This window comes from Cimex lectularius, unplaced genomic scaffold (assembly GCF_000648675.2).
Source record: "Cimex lectularius strain Harlan isolate CLEC.00 unplaced genomic scaffold, Clec_2.1 scaffold298, whole genome shotgun sequence".
In the NCBI taxonomy this organism is placed as follows: Eukaryota; Metazoa; Arthropoda; class Insecta; order Hemiptera; family Cimicidae; genus Cimex; species Cimex lectularius.
Window position 1 is genome coordinate 432,733 of NW_019392861.1, and position 16,976 is coordinate 449,708.

The 16,976-nt window shown below is 32.6% G+C and overlaps 1 protein-coding gene and 1 pseudogene across 1 annotated transcript; both read left to right on the forward strand.

Moving 5' to 3' along the window:
* Nucleotides 1–735: 735 nt before the first annotated feature.
* LOC106665156 (venom serine carboxypeptidase-like) lies at nucleotides 736–2,015 on the forward strand (the record flags this gene model as incomplete). Its single annotated transcript, XM_014391378.2, is given in 2 exon segments — nucleotides 736–1,528; nucleotides 1,531–2,015. Coding segments are annotated over 2 exon segments (1,278 nt in total), but the record flags the coding sequence as incomplete, so codon positions are not given.
* A 1,190-nt stretch (nucleotides 2,016–3,205) lies between these two features.
* LOC112127611 lies at nucleotides 3,206–3,995 on the forward strand (annotated as a pseudogene).
* Nucleotides 3,996–16,976: the final 12,981 nt, after the last annotated feature.

Genomic DNA, 16,976 nt, shown 5'->3' on the forward strand with positions numbered 1-16,976 from the left:
TCTGTTATTGGCCCAGGGTTCAGAAAATACGCCCGTTTTATAGATAAACTCGAGTTTTCCATAAAAAAAACCAGAATTATCATTTTCATTAACATCAATATCTCTATAACGAATATTTTTTTAACACAGTTTGAGCCCTTTCCATTTTTAAAAATAATTGATATCTGAAACTCAAAATTCGTTCCGGGGATATTCCTTTTTTTCCGCCAGAACTCGATAATTTCAATTGATTGCTGTACGTTAAAGTTAGATTAAAAAAATAATAAAAAATATTCAAATAATCGAAATACTTAGTTTTACAAAAATGTAAACAGCGTACAAATAAAAAGCCATGTATTTTATAGAAACTTCACTCTATATAGGAGAGAGAGAGAGAGAGAGAGAGAGAGAGAGAGAGAGAGAACGAGAGTGGGTATTAATAATAGGCTTATACTGGACAATTTTCTCTAATTTCATATATTGTGATAATGAGTCAATGGTACAAAATTGTTTCTTATTTTTTGTTAGAGAATTGAATTATTTTAATATTTATGTTCATATACATACAATGCTGAAAGTGCATTAAATTGCGATAAGTTCTTTTATAAATGTTTTGTTTGATATGACTACCCTACTTGTCAGAAATGTCAGATTTTCTCGGAGGGAATTCAGTTCGACTAGTTTGCTTTTATCTGCCCTTGCGATTTGTTGTAATGTTGTTGAATCTTTTAAGTACAAAGGGTCGGCTAATCACGGCGAACCGTATTTGTGACCAAGTACATCAACAAAGGAGATATTGAAGGAGGACAGTTGGCGGCAAAAGTAGCACGGATTGCTAAAGTCGAAAGTTACTCGGGCTTTTTTACAGTCGATCCGAAGTACAATTCGAGTATGTTTTTCTGTTTTTTTCCTGCGGAACATAACTCGAAAAACGCTCCCGTCATCGTCTGGCTGCAGGGAGGACCTGGGGGTTCTTCTCTTTTCGGTCTGTTCGACGAACACGGCCCGTTCTACGTTCGTCCCGAGAGAGGACTACGGTCGAGAAAATACTACTGGTCTCAGGTCTTGAACGTCATTTACATCGACAATCCCGTCGGGACGGGTTTCAGCTTTACAGACGACGATGCCGGGTACGCCAGGAACGAAGTCGACGTGGGAAAGAATCTTTACGAGGCTGTTAGACAATTTTTTCAATTATTTCCAGATTACAAGAACAACGACTTTTTCGTCACCGGGGAGTCGTACGCGGGCAAATACGTCCCTGCACTCGCTTATGCCATTCATACCAACAATCCAATGGCAGAGGAAAAAATCAACTTGAAAGGAATTGCCATAGGAAACGGACTTTGCGATCCTGAAAATATGATAGATTACGGTGATTATCTGTTCCAACTGGGTTTACTCGACTTAAATGGCCGGGACCAGTTCATCAATTTACAAAACAACATCGTCAGCTTGATCAAGCAACAAAAGTACGACGCGGCATTTGAAGCCTTCGACGTGCTATTATTAAACGGAGACTTGTCACCTTACAAAAGTTTGTTTTATAATTCACCGGTTACGAATTTTATTTTAACTTCTTACACAACAAAGACTACACTCCATACGGCAATTTGGGAGAATACCTTCAAAAAGACGTAGTGAGGAGATCCATTCACGTCGGGGCTCTACCATTCCACGATGGAAAGAAGGTGCGAAAGTTCTTAAAATCCGACGTCATGCAATCGATCAAACCGTGGTTTGAAGTTCTAGTTGAGAAATACAAGGTTCTCATCTACAACGGCCAACTAGACATCATCGTCCCCTATCCTATGACCTCCAATTTTCTTAACAACGTGAAATGGTCGGGAGCAGATGAATTTAAGCAGGCGAAGAGGAAACTGTGGAAGGTCAACGGAGAATTGGCAGGCTACAGCAAAACCGCCAAAGGACTCACACAAGTCCTCGTGCGCGACGCCGGACACATGGTCCCCATGGACCAGCCTTTGTGGGCCCTTGATATGATTTCCAGGTTCACTTATAATAATGCATTTTAAAAATAAGTATTTAAATCATGCAATAAAGTAATTAAAATGTAGATGTGTTAATATTTTTTCCCTACTATCTTTTTATAACAATCAACATTACCGCCATAAACATTTTTATAAAACTGTGATAGATGTTGTCATTGACGTTTCTCCATTTTTGAACTGTCCTCCGAAGGCCGTGAAATGTTCCGAGTAATCGGATTAATCTATCAACGCCATAAAAGAATATTACCGTCATTTTAACTAACTACTTTACTGTTGAGGTGAGCAACGTGACGTAAAAACCGCAAAGATACTTTGTTGTTAGTAATATATTGTATGAAAAAACAGGATCCGTAGACAGTCAGAAGTCTCAAGATTTGTTCACAATCCTGTCTCCGAAATATAAAACGGTTTCGTTTTAAAATTTTATGTATTATTGTGTAAAAACTACTAAAATGCATTTGGCAATTATGTTTAAATAAAAGTACCTACAAGTACATTTTTTTTGGTTTCTTTCTTCCATTCCCCTTAATTTTGTATCATGTAGAATAGATCGATAAGTAGTTAGTATGTTTTGTTTGTTAGGATATACTTGAATTTGTGCACTATGCACTTCATAGCCCTTTATATATCAAAATTTGCTGAGTGAGTCATATAAAAATATACACTTTATATCACATAAACATGTAAATAAGGCAACTTATATTTTTCATTACTTTATCATATTATTTTGTGAATTTACAATATTAAAATCATATTAAAATATACAATAAATTGTACGGAAATATAATTGACTGTTTAATTAATTTGCATTTCAAGTCTGGAGATTGTAACTACCGAATTAAAATTAGATTGCTCATTTATACACGACTTTTAACAAGAATTCATGAAACTATAATATAAGTAATAATTTATATATATATATGTAAAAGAAAGTCGACATTACATATTAACGTCATACTTCTTTTAAGCACATTTATATTTGTTTAAACTAATTTTGAAATTTGTCGCGCACTCGATTGTTAAGAGGGAGGTTAGAGTAGATAAGAAATTAGGAGTGCATTGTTAAAGTGTTGAAAATCTAATACAAATGATAGCTCTAATTGCCGTTTGTTATAGCAACACAATTTGGCTTATTATTTCATACCCCAAACGCCTAATAAGGTTGTGCATTTTCTTTAAATTACACATTATAAAACAACAATTCTGCGAAAAGAATGGAAAAATTAAGATTTGAGTTTGTGGTAAAAGCTGGAAATGACTAAAAAATAAATGAAATTTGTATATCCTCGATTACAGCAGTCGACGGGCGGACCTTTCTCGTTCAAAAAAATGCATAAGGCGATTACGGAAACGCAAACTTACCAAAAAGTAAAAAATACTCTACAAAGGAGAAACGATAAGAAACAGGTATGGATTTCATTAACAAAAGAGAGAAGTAATGTTTACGTAGATGCAAATGGGAATATGCAATTTATGGATTATATATTAGAGGAGATTACACCAACAATACCAATAAAACAAGAGGCTTCTATTGCTGGAATCTCAGAAGAAGCGTTAACAAGAATCCTGGAAAGTTTTTCAGAACAAAAGAAAGATATTTCTAAAGGTCATAACATAAAAACGTTGTAAGAAAAATTGGTCATAGAAATATTCTCAAAAAAAATCTCAAACGTATCCCAATGGATGAATATTTATGAAAGTGAATGTACTCGTTTGGGAATAGAAAAAGATATCAAGAAAATTGAAGTCCTAAGGTTATTTTTAGAGGAGTCGTGTCTTGACTGGTACAGTTCCATGCTTATAAAACATACTATAAACTCGGAATTGTCCATGTGAAGAGACAATTTTTGTGAAACTAACTCAGACAAAGGGTGGTCGCCAGTCAGGTATGCAATATTATTCAAATACATCAAGGGCTCGTTGTTAGAATGCGCCTTGAAAAAAGAAAGGCTTTTATTGGAAGTAAATAAATCAACGAATAAACCAGCTTTGATTGACCTAATCGCTACAAGACTACCAAATTTTATATCCGACAAAATTGATAAAAATAAATTGAAAGAAATTACTGATTTATATAATACCATAAAATGATTAGAACATTTAGTACAAAAGAAGAATTCGGAAAAGAGAATAGCTTGTTTGGAAAATGAAACTAGAGGAAAAAAAATGGAAGGGGCAAACCGTTCAGAATTTGTGAACAAAGAAACAAAGGTATTCGTTATCTTCCAGAATCCTTATATTGGTTCGAAGACAAAAGTAGTACGGCACAAAAAAAGAACAGATAATGTTAATAATTCTGAATTGAACACAGAATTAAGTGATATGGATCCAAAAAACTTGCAATTCTACCATTAATCAATATTAAATTGCTATTAAATGATACTTTAGAAATTTTAAGATTTATATGATTCAGGTTCAAATGTTTCCTTAATAAATTCCAAATTGTTATACTTGAAAAAAAAACAATTAATAGTAATAATAAAAATAGCAAACAAACAAAAATTGCAAACTTAAAAACGATTGATGGTGTGAAGAAAACTATTGGACTAGTAACCTTAAAGATTAAGATTTTTGATATTGAAAAGAACGTTAAGGTTTTCGTGGTAGATGAAGAAAGTTTTGATTATAATTTCTTAATTGGATTAGACTGTATAGAAAATTTTAACCTAGTTCAAAACGAAAAGATGGAAATTACACAAAAAACCCTCAATCTCACGAAAGGAGTCGAGAAAGAGAATGAAACTCCCAGAAATAAAAACATAATTCCTGTATTGTCAGGTAACAACATTGAAAAAACAAACAAAATACACAAAATAATGGAGATGCGGATATCCTAACCAAACCTAGAAATGAAATAAATAAGGAATATAAAATCAATTTTAACGAACACATAAAAGTAGCCAATTTTAATGTTTTCGTCAATCATCTGGACATTCAGCAACGATCGGAAATAGATAAATTAATATACAAATATAAATCACTGTTTGCTAAGGATAAATATGACGTAGGCATGGTGAAGGGTTATGAAACACATATTGATCTATTGATAGATAAATATTGTAGTAAAAGACCATATAGATGTACTATTGAAAATAAAAAAGAAATAGAACAACAGGTATCGAAATTATTTCAAAAAAATTTAATTGAAGAGTCATATAGTCCATTTGCTGCACCGGTGTCTTTGATATTCATCTGGGTATTTTAATATCTTCAGTTGAAATTTATGGTATATTTGTGGGTATTTTAGTACGTATAATATTGCTTATTTAAAGTTTATTTAGTGTATGTTGTGCGGCATACTTCAGGATTTTTATTGCATATAAATCCGGGCTTTATTTCGAACACACATTTTAGACAAAAGTTTGATTTCTCTATTGTATTAATGAGATATAATTAATAACTTTCTTTGAAAATTTTTCAAGGAAATGCATTTTTTGAAAATAAACGTGTTTTTGTAGGTAGTCTCTTTATGATTTTCAAACGAAAAATATATTCTTAATTTCTCATACTTATCAAAAAAACCTACTTTAGGTTTATTTGATTTAATACGATTACATTCCAATATTTCACCATTCCTTGTCCTACTTACGTTAACAAAAATGAAATCCCGCTTGTCCAATGAAGGGAAAACGAATAAAAAGAACGATGTTGGTAAATTTTTGAGAAAAGCCCTTAGGGGAAGTGCTGAGGAAATAAGAGCCAAATGAAGGTGGAAGGAATGGCTGGTTACACGTCATAAACCGGTTTTTCAAAGGTTTGTAAAGGAGGCTGGTTTTCTTTTGACACCACAAGCATCCGCCTTTAGAACGACCATCCTCTTAATTCTTTAAGATCTCTCGTCTCTAAAGCTCTACTTGTTAGCGGCTATTAAAGCCTCCCTTCAAATTCCCCTCTTCAAGACGTAAGTCAAGTGAATCTAAATTAAACTTTTTATTACGATAATAATCTCTAATAAAAAAGGGGTAAAAATAAACAAAATCTTCCAATATAAATTGGAATAAAGAATCCAAGAGATGGTAAATCGTAAAAATAAATAAAAAATACAGAACTATTATTTATTTAAACAAATAAAGCAAAGTTTTCTAAGAAGAAATATTTACTGACAATAAACATAATTTGTTGTATAAATTACCGGTTGACCAAATGCAAAATGCAGAACAGTCAAATATATCCCGTACATGCATTCCTCTTCATTGTTCACTTAGCAAATTTAAATACTTCTGGTATTACTGTACATCAAATACATTTTTAATAGTACTTATCTGATTGGTGGTAAAAACACATGGTGTTTTTAAATAAATGTTATGTTCTATATAACGTAAGATATTGTTTCTAAGTATAAAACGGTAAGAACAAGCGTTTAATGTCGATATCATCTATGGTACACTTCCTTTTGCAAAATGTGTTAACAGTTCGTTTACCTTTACACCATAAAAGAAACTACATTTGCTTCCATATGAAATAGGTCATTCATATATGATACATTGTGTTTGTACGTAACGTAATAGTAACTTCTTAATTTATTTGTCAGCTAATTTAATATCTATAAAATGAAATTTTAATGATAAGAATTTAGAAATACATATATGCAAAATAAAAACAATAATATGTTGGGTTTTTCGAAGTAAATGATCATAAGAATATCCATTTGATGTTTTATTTTACAATTCGATTAATTAAGATTTAATTTATATCACTCTTTAACAATAGAATTATATATTAAAACCTTTTTTAAATTTAATGAAATTCTCATAGAGATCCCCTCAAACTTATTTTTTACAGATGATGTTGCTGTCATTTCTTATTGCTGGCAAGCCGCACAATTTTGACTAGAGCTTCTTAGTAAGTACTGCAAGGTGAATGGCATCCCAGTAAATATATACATGTGTGTTTATATATACTTTATGTGTATATATGTATACAATATATATACTTTATAAATTTTTTCGTTTTTAAGAGGGTATTTCAACTACGAGGTAATATAAATCCTAGGGGGTTTAAAAAGATAAAAATCTTTGTAAGTATGTCGGGTTCGAATACAGTTGTCCTGCATTCGAACCCAGGACCTTTACTTAATTTTTACAGTGATGAGCGCCATGTCAACGCCTAAACTGTTGCTGCCACCGACGCCCTCAAATACATTTTAAAATCGGCGATAATCATAAGAAAGAGCTATGACCAGTGCCATATCGTCATCAATATGAATCACCCAATCAAGATGGCTGTTCAAATTGGAAGAGGAACTTTTATATCTCAACTACTCCCTGAAGAAGAAGCGTAAAATTACCCCGTGCTCTCGCTATAACGAGAAGACGTATTGCATTATTTGGCAACATAGGACTTATTCGGACTGGACGTTCTTGCCGATTTCCTCGAGCGTTAACTGGGTACTTCCAAGCTTAATGAATCCCAAGCTCATTCATCTTGCTCGACTACTATTACCGACGACTCATTAAACGTGCATACACTGCGTGGTATTATAGATACTTTCTAGTACAGCAATTCAATCACACGTTTTTTTTTTTTTTTTTTTTTTTTTGTTAGTTGTGTTAGAAGCCCAGGCAGAAGAAGTCAGTGACGACATTCACCATCCATTGACGGGCGTAGGCATTCAGGACAAAGGCAATGAGAAAGTAGACATTTTGGCAAAAAAAAGGAATAAATATGAATTTTCTAGGACCCTAACCCTACTGTGGCCAAGCACTTGCTACAAAAAAACGGAACATCAAAAAATGGATTCTTAATGATTCCAAAACTTGGTGGATCAAACCGCATGCATTAGGATGGTAGAAGGGCCATCGGCAAGAGTTACTTTATAATATTCGACATACAAATTAATCACTAATTTAAAATATTTTTTATCGTTTTTTTCCAATTCCAAGCTGTAAATATTTATATACTTTTTTTTGTATTTCACCTTCATTTCGGAAATAAAGTGCTATTTTATTACTATTATGGTACCGAAAGAAAAAAATCTCAACAATTTCTTCAAATCACACCGGAGTTGTTATACGGTGATGTAAATAGAAATATAGAATAACTGTATTAAAACAATAACAAATGAAAAACCGCACGAATCTTTCTGGTTATTTAATAAATTTTAAAAGAATCAATAGATAGGTCTTCGGGAACAGTGAGATAAATCAAAAATATGTCGGCTGAACACAGCGTGTAGAGGAAATGTTGTGAAATGACCCGAAATGCAATCGAAATATAATAAAACAAAACAAATCAATGAAGTAGCTTCAATAAACAAACACCTTGTTTGCAAAAGTACAAGTCAACAAAAGAAAACTAAGAACTCATCAAAAACAAATATAGACCAAGCCAGTAATCCGTCAACTTTCAGTCAATAAAATGCAACTACTAGTTTTTATGACTTTATAAACATCCCTTTTATTAAATTACGTGTTGCCTTTTCGTTTTGACGTTGCATTTTATACGGCTCTTTCACGACAATGAAAACATTCTGAGCCAGCCGCGACATACTTTACTCTCTGTTGCAACTTGCAAATTTAATAAAGAAGAGTAAACTATTGTTGATTTTAAAGAACGAAAATATTTCGATTTTGCATTACTTTGCATCGCCAATAATAATCTGCTACTTACACGATTTTCACACCGGACCCTCTAATTAATTTTGCTAATCTTAAGACAGATGCGTTCACGCTCATCCAATTTATTCAGTTTTCTGGTTGTTCCGGTGGCTTCCTTCCTGGCCTAATTAACCAATGTTTTTTTAATTTAATCTAAACAATAATAAATTTGTATTAAATAAATTGGGTAGCCGAGTGGTTAGCATGAGAGACTCTCACGCCGCGGTCGTGGGTTCGATTCACACCGTCGCCTCTGGCCCTTTTTTCCCGATAACCCCCAATTTGAACAACATATATAAGAATTCGTCATGGCTAATATGCAAAGATCATAAGGCAAAAAAAAAAAATTAAAAAAAAATTTAAATTTAGTTGCCAGATAATTAATCATTGTTATCGTATATGCACACTCATTATATTTTAAAGAATAATAAAAAAGTACAAAATACTACAGTTCAAAAATAGTAGAGGAAATAACCTCGTATGAATCAAATTGTTTGAACAGTATGGAATATTTTGTACTTGTTATTATTCATTAAAATATAATAAGTATGTACATACGCATAACAATACAAGAGACAGGAATCTTTCTCCGTAATTCTTAGCCGAAAAGAATCTTTGAAGCCGACTTTGTTCAGTTGTAATTTAACGGTCGAACGACTGTATGACACACGGGCGGTGAAACTGTTTCCACGACGAAATTAACGTCTGTCCTCATTGTTATAAAAGTACTAAGTGAAAACGTTCCGTTGTTCAAGCTTTTGTCCCTTCCTGACTTGCCTTTTATTGTTCTGACCTATTGTGTACAACTCGAGAGGGGGGAAAAAAGTTTGGGGAAAAACGCGGGTAAGAAACATGAGACGGAAAACATTTAACGGGGTGTCATAAATATGTAAAGAGAAGGAAAAAGAACAACGACCCAGTGTTGTGAATCCTCAAAATTCCGTTAACCCCTTTTGCCCCGGGAAGGATCTTCACGGTTGCACTCCCTTTTTGACTTCTATAAATCCGAAAACGATTGTTTTCGATCTGATTTTTGTAGCAGTTAACTAAGTTATGAAACTGAAAATATAATTAAAATATTTTGTTGGTAATAAATAAAAACCGTATTCTCGCGCAATTGAATTTAAATTTTAATTTGTCACTCATATTGCAATGAAACCACGACAGAAATTCCAATCATGGAATGGAAATTTTTTTAGAATATTCTTATTTTGCACAAAATAGCACGTTTTTACGGTTTACTGCACAAAATTGCATTTTTCCTATTTTTTATTTATTTTTCATAAAAACAACGTGAAAATACTTAATTTTTATGGGCTTATAGCATTTAACAAACGGATTGAGGATAAAATATTTTCATAATGCGCTTCGTCAAAGTTTTCAACTTCCAATTCCTAAATCTTCTAAGAAATATGTTATGTTCGACATCTGTCGACGTGCTCTGTTCCATCACTTGCGTATTTCTCTCACTTCATTCGGGACGAGATCGCTCTCATCACTTCTTCGGCTTAGGAGTAAAGCAAAACCACCTAAGACATGAAGTTAATTTCGTAGTAATTAATGTTTAGAGAGGTGGCTACGGGACTACCGGAACCGAAAACCGATGGCCAAATTTTTTTAACAGTCCTGAGGCAAGGGTCTAAACTGTAATTCCGTGTGTAAAGCGGGTCATCGATGAATTGTTTCTAAATTTATTTCGAACTACAAAACGTTTTGAAACCAAATAAACATTAATTACCGTAAGGAAAATGAGAAAAAATATATCTTAAATTTATATTAAATTTCACAACGTAAATGTTTTTACTCTAGATGTATATTTTTAAAATTAATTCAAAAATTTAAATGTATATTTATAAATATTGGATTTATAAACGGATATAATCTTTTGATTATAAAATAAACAATCAATCATAAAAAATGTTTAGAACAATAATTAATTTTATTAGGTAAATAAAAAATGTACTATGTTAAATGGGAGTTTTTTTGCTTCTTTTCGTACATTTCGAGGTTTTCATTGTTCATTTTGAAAACTTTAACTGCAAGATCAGTGCACTTTATTCATAAATAATTATATAATATTTCGGACAGAACAAATTATTAAATATCTATCATGAAAAACCTGTTTGTATCCTTAATGTAAAAATCTATTTTCGATGTAGATTAAAATTTTATAAAAAATCGAAACTAATTAATATAAGAAAAAGAGAAATTTTGCTTGTATGTAAGAAGTAATCTGGAAATCTACTGGTCCGCTTTTGATAAAATGTTTGAAACTCGTACCTTATGATCAAAGTAGGGTTAAGATCAGGGCACCTCGGTGGCCATGCAATGGTACCATCTCGTCCTATCCACCCTGGGAACTGATTAGACTCCTTCGTATGGGGTTTTCTCAAACACAAAGTCTACAAGGTACAGGTCAACAGCGAAGAAGAGTTAAAGAAAAGAATAGTTGCTACAGCTCAAAAACTTAACAAGAATTTAAACATCTCAGTTAGTGTGGGAGCTGTTCGGAAACAAGCAAGGTTGTGCATCACGAACAGGGGAAGGCAGTTCGAACAAATTTTATCCTGACTACATTATTGTTTATTTTGTTTAATTGGCATTTTTTCTTAAAGGAAGGAAAGGAATGCGAACATGATAAATTATTTCCACCCCTTCCCACAACCGAGACCACGTTTTTTCACCTTTGAAGCGTTTCTTCTACAAAGGAAGTATCAATCACAGTAACGCATACATCATTACATGTTATTAAATAAAAAAATTTCGTGTGGTTCGACAGCCTCTAAGATTAATTGTAAAAAAGATGCCAATTTTTGGATTCCTGTTAACATTCCGGTTTCTGATATGCTTTACATTTTCTTTGTTATAAATGACGTTTAAGCGTGTCGCGAAGAAATAAAAATGGTGTAGTTCTAAAAAAATTTATCGCTCTTTCCGAAAAAAGAGTCAAAACTGCGAATAAATTATGAAATAGCTGGGAAAATGCGATTTAACGGCATAATGTCCAATTTTTTTCTCGAAAAACACAAAAACTCAGAAAGAAAGAGGCACCAACACAAACCGACCAGTGACAGGGATGGAATAAGTAGACGGACCAGAAACGACCAAACTAAAGCAATCATAATGGGAAATGTTATTATGAAGTTTGCGGAATAAAGAACCCGTAGTTTGGTCGTTTTCGTTCAAACTGGCTTGACTATCCTTGCTTACTTGCTCACGGTTATAAGCACAGTGAGGCACTAGCCCATACCGCCAATGAAGATATCGAAATTCAAAAAAGCACGTCACCGGCTAATTGTATGAGGGCAGAATAGTTGAACCTGAAACTACCAAAATGCAGCAATAATAGCTGTAGGATATTATTTTGCGGTTTGCTGTTTTAGGGATAATGGGAGATGTTCTTAACGTTTGGCCATTCCTAATCAACCTGGTTGGAATATCATTGCTGGGTTGGTCACGGTAATAAACAGGGTAAGGGACTAACTGCAAACCTACCACTCTAGATTTTGAAATAGGAAAACACATGTGACAGGCAAAACTCAATGAGAATACATAGAACAGAATGACCAGAAACGACCAACTAAAACAACAATAGCATAGCAGCCCATCAGGTAGTCCCCAATTCGATTTCCCCAAAATGAGTACAACACAAAAAAATTAAAATTTTTACGTCCATTAAAAAGGGTAAATAAACATTTAAAAAAATATATCAAATCAAATTTATTGCATGCAAAATAATAAAATTAAATTAAATTAATTAATTAATTAGGCAATTTTCCGATATAAACAAAAACAAATTTTTGCAATTCCAAGACTGTTTATAGTTGTATTTCAAAAATATCAGTGCATACAGATTAACACAATTAAAACTAAATAATGTGTAGTTATAATTCTAGGTTAATTAATAGTTGATTGGAACAAATTGAATACAAAATATTCAAGGTATCCATACAGATCCAAGCCTCATCAACTCGGCCCCCTCTAATTATACCCGGCCAACGCGCGACAATAGTAATATGATTTTTTGCGGTCGACTTGATGATAGAGTCCGGATTTTTATGCAGTTGTATATTTTGTTTGCCACCACATACGAGGAAATCAATTATCTATCCGAATCAAGTATCTAGAAAGCCGTAGGTTAAATTTTATAGAGCTATTTGTGCATAAAATTGCATATTTGAACAATATCGCATATTTGAAGGAAATCGCATTTCGCAAAATATTTAAAATATTATATTGGTTTTCGGGAGAAGCATAACAAATTTCGTAAACACTCAATCAGCATCAAAGAGAAACCTTTTCCCGAAAATTTGTGTCTGGCATTGATTTCAGCCGATATTACGTTTTTCATACTCAACAATTCGGTTCTCAACGAATTTCTTTCTACGTTAGCGAATCCCGGATGAGAGCACGCTCCGCAAAAATTACTTAAATATTTGTTACAAAAACACATTGAATAAACTGATTGAATACATTGGCGACAACTACAGTACATCTTTTTGTTGATGAAACCACAGACGTTAGTGGTAATTATGTTGGTAACCTTTTAATAGGAAAGTTGAATTCTCACAAAGCTGGCTGCCCATTTCTTTTGGTGTCAAAATTACTAGATAAAGCAAATCACGGCACAGTCTGCCGTTTTATTAATTCCAGTTTAAAAATCTTTCCCACTGATCTCGAAATAGAAAATCGGGTTTTGTTGCTTTTGACAGATGCGGCCCCTTCATGGTTAAGGCTGGGAACACAATAAAAATATTTTATAAAAACTTAATCCATGCCCACGCGCTAAATCGAGTTGCCGAAAAGGTTCGCGATTCTTTTCCCGAATTAAATTCACTAATTAACCAAGGCAAAAAGATCTTTTCGCATTGTGGTTTAAAAGGAATTGATGAATGAATCTTAACCTCCCACACCTGTGCTCACAAGGTGGGGCACGTGATTAACTACGGCATTCTTTTATGCGGAACATTGGGAAATATACTGTGAAGTTATTCGTCAATTTAAAAAAAAATGTTTTGGATTCAGCCTAAAGTTTAAACAAAGTCTCAGGTTTAATAGAAAATTCCAAGTTTGTAAAATTTTTAACATTTATCAAAACTCACTGTTCTTTGTTAATTCTTTTACTCTCATCCAATACCTTTCATAAAGATTAATTAATTGAAAAAAGTAAATTTGTCAATCGGACCACGAACTGTAATGGACTTAACAATAAATAATGTTCTTCTAGGAGAAAAAGACACCAAAATAAGTGACATGTCAGATCCTTGGATGTTAAGTTTTCTAAATTTGCACATATCACTTCCTTGTAGTAGAACGGTCTTTTTTGTCTATAAACAAATTTTAAGTGGCCTTAGGCACAATTTCAAGGAAGAGAATTAGAGATTATTAACAATAATTATACTCAAATAGCATAAAATATATAATTTAATTATGTAAGTTAGAAAATATTTTGGTTAAATGTAAGTAAACTCTAAATACTTGTGAATTTTTATTATTGTTAGTTTTAAAGAGTTGTAATATATATTTCGTTTAATTACCTATATTTCTGTTTAAAGTTACTGATAGTAAAACTACTGGCTTACTGCGTATCATGTTTTTACGTATTACTACTGCATATTTTTTCGTTTCCAGGGCTTTTAACTGCATATTTTTATAGCATATTTTGGCAATTTTACTGCATAAAAATCCGGTCTCTAGATAACTTTAGTTTAGTCGTTGTTGGTCACCCCAAACTATGTGTCCTTCTTGTTCTCGTCTGTTAGTCACGTTTTGTCATTTAAACAACTTTATTGCGCTTTTGAATATTTATTATTTTCAATAAAATAATAACAGAACATGATTGGATTAATACAGTTATATCAAAAACAGAAAGGGTAAGCAAACTAGGTTTATTAGAGAGGACGGATTATTATTTGTAAATAATAATGTTTTACAATATTTAATATTTTTAAAAACTAAAAAAGGCATGTGTTTTAAAACATTAGTACAAACTTATATGTTATAAAAATTTCATTTAACGATAACTGAATTTTTCAATCAGGCGACATCGTCAAAGTTGTTTTGGACGAAGCTCTAGATTTACATGGGAAGGAGGCGGTATTCGAAGTTCGCCGTGGAGGAGTAGAAATTTATTTCCCATGAGTTAACTTATATTTCACAGACAAACTGCCAGAATTACGATCGAAAGTGTAAGTTCGGGAGCACGTCGACCGGTTCATTAGGACCGAAATTTATAACGTCTTCACAGCCCTTCTCGGAAAGTTTAATGCCGACTTTTCTTTCATATTCTCGGCGTGATTGTGCGCACAAGGTTGAATAACAAGTTAGATGGCGATAGATGGCAGAAGTGGACGTTGATAAATTGATGCAACCACTTTTCCCTTTCAAAACACCGACTTAAAATCATTATTTAGCCTGTGATTACTTTAAAAAACACCGTCATGATTGACCGTGTTTTCCTTCTCAACACAGTTTTCCAAGAAAATATAAGAATTCTTTCAGTTTCTTTCAACCTGTACAACAAACATACTTCTTATATGTCTTTTTGAATATCTGAAACTACCAAAATTATCAAGGGTGATTACCTCTAAATCTGGGAACGCAATAAATTTATCATTATATATTTTTTAAATAATATTTAATTTTTTTGTTTACTTGCAATTCTATCACTTGTACTGTAGGTTGTTGAACAATATACTGCAGCATGGAATTTTCTTGATTAACAGAATGTTTTTGACATTATGACATGAGTTCTCTTCAGTGTGAATTACATTTGTATATCCTCTAAAACATTGTTTACATTGTTTTCTAGTTTTAAAATCTATTCCATCAGTAAAATTAACAGTACATACCAGTGGACTTCTCTACAATATGTAACCTTTCATTCAATTAAATTTATTTATCTCTCTAAGGAATCAATCTTACCAATTAATACCACATTACTTTATTATTGGATTTTTACATATTCATAACTTAACGTCAATTTATAATAGTATTGGATATAAAAAATCAATAAAATATAGGGCAGCTTTATAGTCATTTTAAGGTTTTTACTTGAGTTAAAAATGTCAGTGTCACGAGCGGGATTCGAACCCACGATCTTCGGCTAGATACGCCGCTGCTCTACCACTTGGTCACGATAGCTCAAGTGGTAGAGCAGTGGCGTATCTAGCCGAAGATCGTGGGTTCGAATCCCGCTCGTGACACTGACTTTTTTTATCTCAACTAAAAACCTAAATTAATTGAAATATATTAATTGGTCAAGCGGACCACGAAAATTAGTGAATCCTTCTAAGCTTATTCCGAGTAATTTTATTAATAAACTGGCTTTCATTTGACATGTACAATGTGCTACACAATATTTCTATAATAAATTCCTTGTTTAACTTGAACTTAGGTGGCCGAGTAATTAGAGCCGGGTACTTAGATTACTTAATTTTACAATAAAGTAGGCAGCAAAAAAATGAATGGTCATGTCTTTTATTAAACATCAAAGGTTAAATATTGTTGCTCAAGATAACAGATTTCTTATTCCAACTCATTATTCTTATGCAAATAACGAAAAAGAGTAAGTATTATTAATATACTGTAAGTGAAATAAAATCTGAACTAAGATTTTTTTAAATATTGACCGCAGGCGGTAACGTAGAAATACGATTCAAAAAGGGGTCAATATTATCTAATGTTAGGCTTAAAAAATTAGCAAATGAATTGGGTTAAAATTTATATTTTAAATCTTTTATAAAAATTGATGGATTTTTACACTACTGATTTGTTAATATATATATTAAAAGACTATTTTTTAAGAAGGAAAACTTTCCAGGAACTTGTTTTAAAAGATTTGTTATTGAACGAATGGGATTTAATTTATAAACTTTTTATTGTAATCGTAACTTTCTTCTCTATCCAAATTTTTGGTAAATCCTATCATTCTTTAGTTATTTACAAATGCAGTGAAAAGTCTATTTTTATATCTAATTAAGTGTGCAACTAATTAATAATTAATTGTGTAAAGATTACTGTATTGACTGAATTGAACAATTAGAATGAAAATATGTAAAAGTCTAAGCAACACACTTCTTGTGTCCTTTGGGCGTTCGAGAATCTTTCGAAAAAAAAAAAGCTCAAGAAATATACTGCCACTACCAAAGTATGGCCCTCTAGGGAGGTTTGCAAAAGGTCGGTACCCAAAGGGTAGTCACTACGCGATCAGTGGTGGGCACGAAACGGAGCATTTAAGTAGTCCATTGGAGTTGAGTGACTCTGGTCAGGTGATCACGAGTCACATACAAATTAGAGTTGAGTTGACAAACACCTGAGGTCATCGCCGGTCTCTCCGTGTTATACTTTTTGCTGTTCATTCACTTTTTTTAAACTATTTGTTAATTAC